This window comes from Perognathus longimembris, chromosome 18, assembly GCF_023159225.1.
Source record: "Perognathus longimembris pacificus isolate PPM17 chromosome 18, ASM2315922v1, whole genome shotgun sequence".
In the NCBI taxonomy this organism is placed as follows: domain Eukaryota; kingdom Metazoa; phylum Chordata; class Mammalia; order Rodentia; family Heteromyidae; genus Perognathus; species Perognathus longimembris.
This window is the reverse complement of record NC_063178.1, coordinates 11330980-11339966: the sequence shown is the minus strand read 5'-3', so window position 1 is coordinate 11339966 and position 8987 is coordinate 11330980. Positions and strand designations below refer to the sequence as shown.

Genomic DNA, 8987 nt, shown 5'->3' with positions numbered 1-8987 from the left:
GTTCCACAGAATGGAAAAAAATCAAGACCAGTCCAAGCAGGTTCTTCTCTGGGGTCAGAAAAGAGAAAGGACTACATGAAAACATTCTCCTTTCACTATGCTCCTGTCCCACTCTTGGCTTTCCTCACGAGTGGGGTTCCTGGCTGGTTGCTCCTGCCTGCCACCAGACCCCACATCCTTGTCATCCTGAATACCTTTTTTCGCCCAAAGAGGGTGCAGAGGCTTGAACTCTGGGCCTAGCTTTGTTTGGTGCTCTACCACTGAAGCTATACCTCCACATCTAGCTTTTTGCTGGCTAATTGGAAATAAGAGATTTGTCTGTTGGCTTTGAACCTCAATGTTCAGATCTGTCTCCAGAGTAGCTAGGATTACCGATGTCAGCCACGGGCACCTGGCCTGAATACTATTTACTTGTTGTTGACTATGGATCCATGGATGCAGAACCTGTGGGTACAAAGATCCATCTGCACTTCCATTCCATGCTAAGAAAAAGGCCACACCCTTCTTTTTTTTTTTTCTGCCAGTCCTGGGCCTTGGACTCAGGGCCTGAGCACTGTCCCTGGCTTCTTTTTGCTCAATGCTAGCACTCTGCCACTTGAGCCACAGAGCCACTTCTGGCCATTTTCTGTATATGTGGTGCTGGGGAATCGAACCCAGAGCTTCAAGTATACGAGGCAAGCGCTCTTGCCACTAGGCCATAACCCCAGCCCAAGGCCATACCCTTCTAACTGCAGCTGGAAGGCAAGAGCAGCCTGTCTCTTCCTATCAGCAAATATAACACACTTCCTTGCTTGCTGGTGAGCGGCTGTTTCCTATGCTAGCAAACGGGGATGGCACGACCACCTGCTTGTTGTGTCTGCAGGATAATGCTGGAGCCATTCAGATGTCAAAAATGGAGATGGGATTGGGAGAATGGCCAACAAACAGCTTGTCTTTGCCTGTCCAATAGCCACATTTGGTATGCAGGCTGTAGATAAAGAATTCTGGCAGAAAAGAGTTGAATAAGAATTCTATTACCTTGTTCACCCTCATCCTTAACAAAGGCTCCATTCTAGTTCAGGGTTTTCCAATTCAGCCTAGAATTCCTCTGCTGAAAGCCCTTGGCCAGGGGGGAAAGGAAGCCAAAGGTAATGTGACTGGGGACGGGAGCAGCCACATTTAATAGGAAATTAGTAGTAGAGTAGTTTGAATTTTTGAACAGAAGCCATGTAAAATGGGGCCTTTGGGACATTCTTTTGGTTGTTTCTGTTCCTCATGCTTATCGCCTCAAAAGGTTTCAGGTCAGTGGTTGAAAACAAATTAGTCGGCTGGGAATATGGCCTAATGACAAGAGTGCTTGCCTCATATACATGAAGCCCTGGGTTTGATTCCCTAGCACCACATATATAGAAAATGGCCAGAAGTGGCGCTGTGGCTCAAGTGGCAGAGTATTAGCTTTGAGCAAAAAGAAGCCAGGGACAGTGCTCAGGCCCTGAGTCCAAGCCCCAGGACTGGCCAAAAAAAAAAAAAAAAAAAAAAGAAGCCAGGGGCAGTGCCCAGGCCCAGAGTCCAAGCCCCAGGACTGGCAAAAAAAAAGAAAAAAAAAGAAAACAAATTAGTCAAAGGACGATTTTGTCATCTGTTTTTTTTTGTTTGTTTTTTGTTTTTGGTGTTTTTTTTTTTTTTTTGCCATTCCTGGGCCTTGAACTCAGGGCCTGAGCACTGAGCTTCTTTTTGCTCAAGGCTAACACTCTACCACTTGAGCCACAGCGCCACTTCTGGCTTATCTATATATGTGGTGCTAAGGAATTGAACCCAGGGCTTCATGTATACAGGACAAGCACTCTGCCATTAATTAGGTCATATTCCCAGCTCGTCATCCATTTTTATTCACTAGTTTTGTGTATGTTGGCATTTAATTCCCCTCTTCCCTGGGATTGAACCCAGAACCCAGGAACTTGCACTTGTTAGGCACATGCTCCACTACTTAAGCTACACTGTCTTGTATCTTTTTTTGGTGTGTGTGGAGGGGGGAGGGATGGATGTATACACCAGTGGTCCATGTGTTTATTAGTCTGCTAAAACCCTAGGTTCAATGTCTATCACCAAACAGAAAAATGAAATAATCTGTGTGTGCTCCAGGGGAGATAGTGACTTCTTACGTGCCTTCACTATTTAAATTGGGGGGAGGTGGTCATTTTCATCAGTTCCAGAATGATTCTTACAACTTTCTGCAAAATGTGCTTTAGCAAAAACATCAATATTACTTGGTTATGAAGTCTAATTCACTACTGATAATGCTGATTTATTTATTCACTCATTCCTTTGGCTAGCCTCTTTATGTAGTGCATGCTGGCCTTGGGCACAAGTATCTGGCTTAAAATCTACTTGTGGTCAGATGAATACTTTTTTTTTTTTTTCCCAAATGAATACTTCCATGTCGTTTTTGTTTGTTCTTTTGGTCAGTTGTGGGGCTTGAACTCAGGGCCTGGGCACTTTCCCTGACTACCACTTTGAGCCACAGTTCTGCTTTTGGTTTTCCAATGGTTAATTGCAGTTTCACAAGTTGGGTGCTTGTGGCTCATACCTGTAATCCTAGCCACTCAGGAAGCTGAGATGTGAGGATCACAGTTCAAAGCCAAACTGGGCAGGAACGTCCATGATACTCGTCTCCAATAAACTACTCAGAAAAAGCCAGACGTCATGATGTAGCTCATAGTTGAATGTTAACCTTGTCTAGAAGTGGCTCAAGGACAGTGCCCTGGCTCTGAGTTCAAGCCCCAGGACCAGCAAACAAAACAAAACAAAACAACAAACTGACTTTCCTGCCCTGGCTGGCTTTGAACCTCAATCTTCAGAATTCAGCCTCCAGAGGAGTTAGGATTACAGGTGTGAACCACCAGTGCCGTTTATGCTATTTTTCTTTTTAAAGCTGTACAATTAATTTATAGTTGAGTAGCTGCATCAAGTTTTCCTTGCTCATTTTAGTCATAAACATTTTATATGTATATATAAATTTGTGTGCTTGTATGTGGGCACGGGTGCACCAGTACTAGGGCTCTGATGGACTGTGCTGACAGTGTTACCAATGACAGGTTAATAAAAATACAACACGTGGGCTGGATTTGTATGAAAACATTTAATACATGAAGACTGATCTGGAGTAATGCAATGGCTCACAATTTCTCCGTCTGCTGCACCCTCTCATCCCTGAATAATCTAAGCAAGCACAGGTACAAAACGCCCCAATGAAAGCTCCCCAAGACTCAGTGAAACTGGCAAGTGATTCCACTATACTGGTTTTAAATCCTATTTAAAAATCTTAAAATCAAATCCTAAGAAAGGCACCCACGCTCAAGCTTTAGAACACATGGACTCCAGTGATCTAGTCAAAGAACATATTTCCACAGAAGGACATCACTCAAACAGAACAACTTGCTTTCAAGTTCTCTGTAGTTATAACCTACTTTGTACACATTGTTCTAAGTTTATGGGACAAATGAGTCTACTCTAAATGAGCCATTAAAAAATGTTTTGGCACTGGGAGCTGGAGATATGGCCTAGTGGCAAGAGTGCTTGCCTCGTATACATGAGGCCCTGGGTTTGATTCCTCAGCACCACATATACAGAAAACGGCCAGAAGTGGCGCTGTGGCTCAAGTGGCAGAGTGCTAGCCTTGAGCAAAAAAGAAGCCAGGGACAGTGCTCAGGCCCTGAGTCCAAGCCCCAGGACTGGCCCCCCAAAAAAATGTTTTGGCAGGGTGCTGGTGGCTCACACCTGTAATCCTAGCTACTCAGGAGGCTGAGAACTGCAGATCACAGTTCAAAGCCTGGGCAGGAGAGTCGGTGAGACTCTTATCTGCAATTAACCATCAGAAAGCCAGAAGTGGTGCTTTGGCTCAAGTGGTAGAGCCACGAGCCTTGAGCTGAAGGGCTCAGGGATAGCGCCCAGGCCGAGTTCAAGCCCCATGACTGATTCCTTCCTCACTCCCCCTCCCCCCAAAAATCAGTTTTGGGTTCAGGGCATGGCTCAAAGTGGTAGTGCACCTGCCTAAGAAGCATCAGGTTCTGAGTTCAATCTCTAGGACCGTGGGTGTGTGTGTAAGGTGGAAATCCCAGAGTTCCAAATACTTTTTGGTTCTTATTAATAATTAAACACTTTATTCTTTACTTTGCTAGTCAAATTAAGAAAGGACAATGAAAATCTTCTAGGAAATGAAATATTCTTAAGAGCAATTTAAGCTAAGGATGTGACCTTAGGGAGAATTCGGGGATGATCTGGAATCTTCAGTGCACACAGAACAAGAGCAGGGTGAATTTTATTTCTGGCTCTTGAAAATACCCATCGGCCACATCCCATAGCTCCTTCCCACACATATTAGGTTCGGAACAGGACCATCTTGGAGAAAATGCAAAGCCAGTTCTATCTAGAGTTCAAGTTCCAATGTCATAACCTCGCTAAGCCTTCGAACCCTGAGATGTGTCTAGATTCCACTGGGGTCCAATGACAGAAAAGTATGTTGCCAGGCAGAGGATTCTCCTATATTATTGTAGATAAAAAAAACAAAATTTCATTTGCAGAATTTGAGAGCCGAGAGGTCCATTTCAGGTTCATTTGGTCCAATCTTCTGCATTTTACATATTCTGTGTCAAGTCCAGAAGTGAAGCAACTTAATTAACGAGGGTGAGATTTGTTTTAGACTCTGACTCTGTCTACAAAACACTACAACTTTACTCAATAACTCTATAACTCAATACTCTATAACTAAGTGGTCCGGATGCACAGTTCTCAGTTCACTTTCCCCTTTTGGGGCACACTTGGTGTGGCTGAATTAATACAATAACCTGTGGGAGACAGGCAACACCCTGGTAACTGGATTTTCTCCTTCCAGGTCAAAGCTACACATGGAGAAGAGTAGGCAGGAAGCTTCTGGTGCTTTCAAGCTCTTGTTTCCAACGACGCCAATCAACTCCTTGCTTCCTCAGAGCTATGAGAAGCCAGGCAGTTGTGGGAAATGTCTGACTTTGGGTTATTTAAGGCTGTTCAGAAATTTTGCATGTTCTTCTCCTCGCGGCAACAGGGTCTCTCCTCCTATCTTGGGACCAGTCTTCTCCTAGAAAAACGAGAGCATTAAAGGTTTAGCACCACTTCCTTGGGAACTATGACTGGTTACGAGTGGCACACTGCTGTAATTTGGATATGGAATGTCTTCAGAAAGGCCCACGAGTGCTCGGAGCCACTGGCGGGGGTGGTGGTGGGGATTTGAAGAGGTGGACCCCATGGGAGGTCACAGGTCAACTGGGGTCACGGCTTGTTGGGTTTTTTTTGGTTTGGTTTTTGCCAGTCCTGGGGCTTGAACCCAGGGCCTGAGCACTGTCCCTGACTTCTTTTTGCTCAAGGCTAGCATTCTACCACTTGAGCCACAGCGCCACATCTGGTGCTGGTGCTGTACGTGGTGCTGAGGAATCGAACCCAGGACTTCAGGTATGTGGGGCAAGTACCTCTAGGCCAAATTCCAGCCCCCACTGTCTTTTCTTCTAAGCTCTTTTTGTTCCTAGCCATGAGGTAAAGAACCTTCTGTACCATGTGCTGCCTTACCCCAGGCTCAGAAGCAACGGTGTCAACCAATCGGACTCTTAAAACTCGGAGCCAAAATAAACCCTTCTTCCTCATAAGTTGACTTGTCTTGGGCATTTAAAAGAGTTTTTTTTAATGTTTTTAGATTGTCATTGTAATGTACAAAGGGGGTTATAGTGATGTAAGTCAGATAAAGAGGACATTTCTTCTTGGACAATGTCACCCTTCCTTTGCTCTCTCCGTGTTTCCCTCCCATCTCCATCTACAAGTTGCATAGTGCATTTTCAACGTAGTGTCTACTGAGTACCTCTGCTGCATTTGTTCACCATTGGTCCTGCTGTTTCTGTATTTTTGCTACAGCAACAAAAAGCTAAGGAACACACGTACCTTCAGCATTCCATCCCGTTCCCATTTGTAGAGGCCGCAGTTACTGGAACAGAAAAAGACAGATCTACTCAGCAGGGTGGACTGGCCTCAGCTCACTGACCTTGGGGGGGTGAGGAAGGTGTTACTCAAAGTGGGCCTTTATATTAAGCCCCATCTGAGGCTACGTTCCAATGCTACCAAGAGTAAGCACTGATGACAGAGAAGGTACTGAGTTCCTCGGCTGCAGACGTGAGGGTTGGAGTTACAGACGACGGCACTGCGGCTGATGAACGCAACCTTGTTTTTTATAGATGGTTGCTGGGGTGAGTCGACAAGAGGAAGGCCAGGGGAAGCAGTGAAAAGCACCCACTCTCCTACAGGTATCCCCAACGAACTCAACGCTTCTGGGTTTCCTAACGCTTCACAGAGCTTTCACTACTGCACCATTTTCAGTCATTTACTTTGGATCAAATACCAATATCAAAGACCTCCAAAATGCACAGGACCCGACTATGGTTCCTGGCGCCTTCCCCACACCAACCCAGGAGAACTTGAGAGCAAAGCACAGATTGCAGGACATAAGCGGCAACACACCAAGCAGTAAACGAGAAGGTAGTGAAAATAGCCAGGCAAGAAACTGTCGGGAAGACTAAAAGCAATCTTGCCATTGCCTCAGATCCCAAACGATCAACATCATACAAGTTAGGCCTCCTAAGAAGGATGCTGCGATAAATAAATAACTCATGCCAAGGCTGGGCATGGTGGTGCACACATGTAATCCCAGCACTTGGGAGGATGACTCGCAAGGAAGACCACGAGTCTAAGGCTAGCCTGGGAACCTAGAGACGCTGCCTCACAAAACCCTCAAGGGCTTAGTGTACAGCTCAGGGGGGCTCACTGAGTTGAAGGAACTGAAGAGTGCTGAGGTAAACATAGGGGATTTGAGAAGACCTTGGAAACCAACAAAAGCTGTGCATGTACAAAACCGTACTGAAGCTTAAAGGATTTCCCTGGGGCAGGGGTGGGAAAGGAGAACTAGGGATGAAGGACAGGGACACTGGTCAGGGCCGTGTGTGAGCCCAGCCCCCGTCAGTTCGTACTTGCAGTGCTTCTTAGGTAGCCTGTCGAGGGAGATGCTCCTGTTCCCACACGGACACTTGAAAAACCTCTTGACGCCATCATGCCAGTGCAAGTCGTGCTGCTCGCTGACGCACGTCTCCCGAGGCTTGAAGTAGGTGTAGGCGCACTGCACAGAGCAACCCAGACCCGGCCCGGTGAGGAGCGGGGAGGAGGGAGCGCCGTGCCCTCATTCCCACCGAGGTCTTCCTTCCACACACCCACCGAGCGGCCGTGACCGCAGTGATGTCCTGATTCTCGTATCTCACGTCAGTAACTATTTTTCCTATTACTGGTTGGGCTTGCAGCACACAGTCACCTTCTGTGACATTAAGAGGCTAAGTGTGGTGACACACAAGTGCAACACACGCGCAATCTGCGCTCATGAAGGCACGGGGATCATGAGTCTATGGCTAGCCTAGACTACAAAGTGAGATCCTGTCTTGGGGCAAAAACATAAAAGGACTGTAAAGCTCTCGATCATCTAGGCTAGTCTGCCCTAGAGCTGCTATGAAACATTGATCACCGACGGCAGGATAATGGGAGGGCCGGTCAGCAGCTCTTTCATTTCCCTTTACCATCGGACAAGGCAGAGATGCATCAGATACATACTGCACCTCCAGGTTAGATCCCTGGAAGGATGGAAGAGACAAGGTCCGGCAGGGACCCCCGTCCCCACTTAATCCGGGCCGTCTGGTTTCCATCCCCGTTGGGTGATATAGCACAGGAGTGCCCGGCACCCCCAGATCCCCGGTCTCCAGACTCGCAGCGGCACAAACTAAGGCCCGCGTGTCGAGTGCCTGCCCCGCACGCACCGTCTTGCACGTCACCACTCGACATTTCACTTCTCGGATGCTTCTCATCTTTTCTTCCATTTGTTCTTTCTTCACCAGTGGCTCGAAATAGCACTCCTGCAGTTCAGCCTCGGCCTGCAAGAGAACACGCATGCGAGTGAGTACTCTTACCAAAATCCACACCGACACCTCGGCAGATCATAAAGAACAACTGAGCAGGGTCTCCAGCGACTCAGTTCAATAATAAGCAGAACAGGATTGGGGAGACAGGATCCTAGACAGAACCTCCATGAGCTAAATGAAGACTACAGATGGTAACAGGTACAAGAGAACCCTTGAGGGGCTGGGAATGTGGCCTAGTGGCAAAAGTGCTTGCCTCGTATACATGAAGCCCTGGGTTCGATTCCCCAGCACCACATATATGGAAAATGGCCAGAAGTGGCGCTGTGGCTCAAGTGGCAGAGTGCTAGCCTTGAGCAAAAAGAAGTCAGGGACAGTGCGCAGGCCCTGAATTCATGGCCTAGGACTGGCCAAAAAAATTTAAAAAGAGAGAGAAAGAAAGAAGAGAATCCTTGAAACATGGAGGGCTGAGTGGAGGGGGCAGTAAAGGCGTCCCTGAAAGTACAGGGTGGGTTTTTCTTTTTATTTAGCTTTAAACGAGGCTTTATTGCTACAGCACAATTAGTCTTGCAAGGGGAGGTAGTATCTTAGAGGCTGCAGCGCTGAACACCACTCGGGAACAGGTTTTTCTTTGTTGTTGTGGAGCTTGAACTCGGGGCCTGGGTGCTACCCCTGGACTCTTTGCTCTACCACTTTGAGCCATGACACCACTTTTCTGGTGGTTAATTGAAGATAAGAGTTTCATGGACTTTCCTACCTGGGCTGGCTTTGAACGGCAATCCTCAGATCTTAGCCTCCTAGAATTATAGGCGTGAGCCACCAGCACCTGGCAACTTGGTGGTTTTAATAACACCAAATACTGGGCTAGGAATGTGGCGTAGTGGTAGAGTGCCTGCCTAGTACACATGAAGCCCTGGGTTCAATTCCTCAGTACCACATAAACAGCTGGAAGTGGCGCTGTGGTAGAGTGCTAGCCAAAGAAGCTTAGGGACAGTGCTCAGGCCCTGAGTTCAAGCCCCAGGACTGGCAAAAACA

At 47.0% G+C, this 8987-nt stretch overlaps 1 protein-coding gene across 1 annotated transcript in view; it reads right to left on the bottom strand.

The window, feature by feature from the left end:
• Positions 1 to 4682: 4682 nt before the first annotated feature.
• The window catches only part of Mcm10 (minichromosome maintenance 10 replication initiation factor), a 28043-nt gene continuing 23738 nt past the window's right edge, over positions 4683 to 8987 (bottom strand). Inside the window, exons 17-20 of the mRNA XM_048367465.1 lie at positions 7854 to 7967; positions 7023 to 7168; positions 5944 to 5986; positions 4683 to 5092 (exon numbers count right to left, since the gene is read on the bottom strand). Of these exons, the coding sequence (XP_048223422.1) occupies positions 5009 to 5092; positions 5944 to 5986; positions 7023 to 7168; positions 7854 to 7967 (387 nt within the window). The 3' untranslated portion in view covers positions 4683 to 5008. The remainder of the gene's footprint in view (positions 5093 to 5943; positions 5987 to 7022; positions 7169 to 7853; positions 7968 to 8987) is intronic.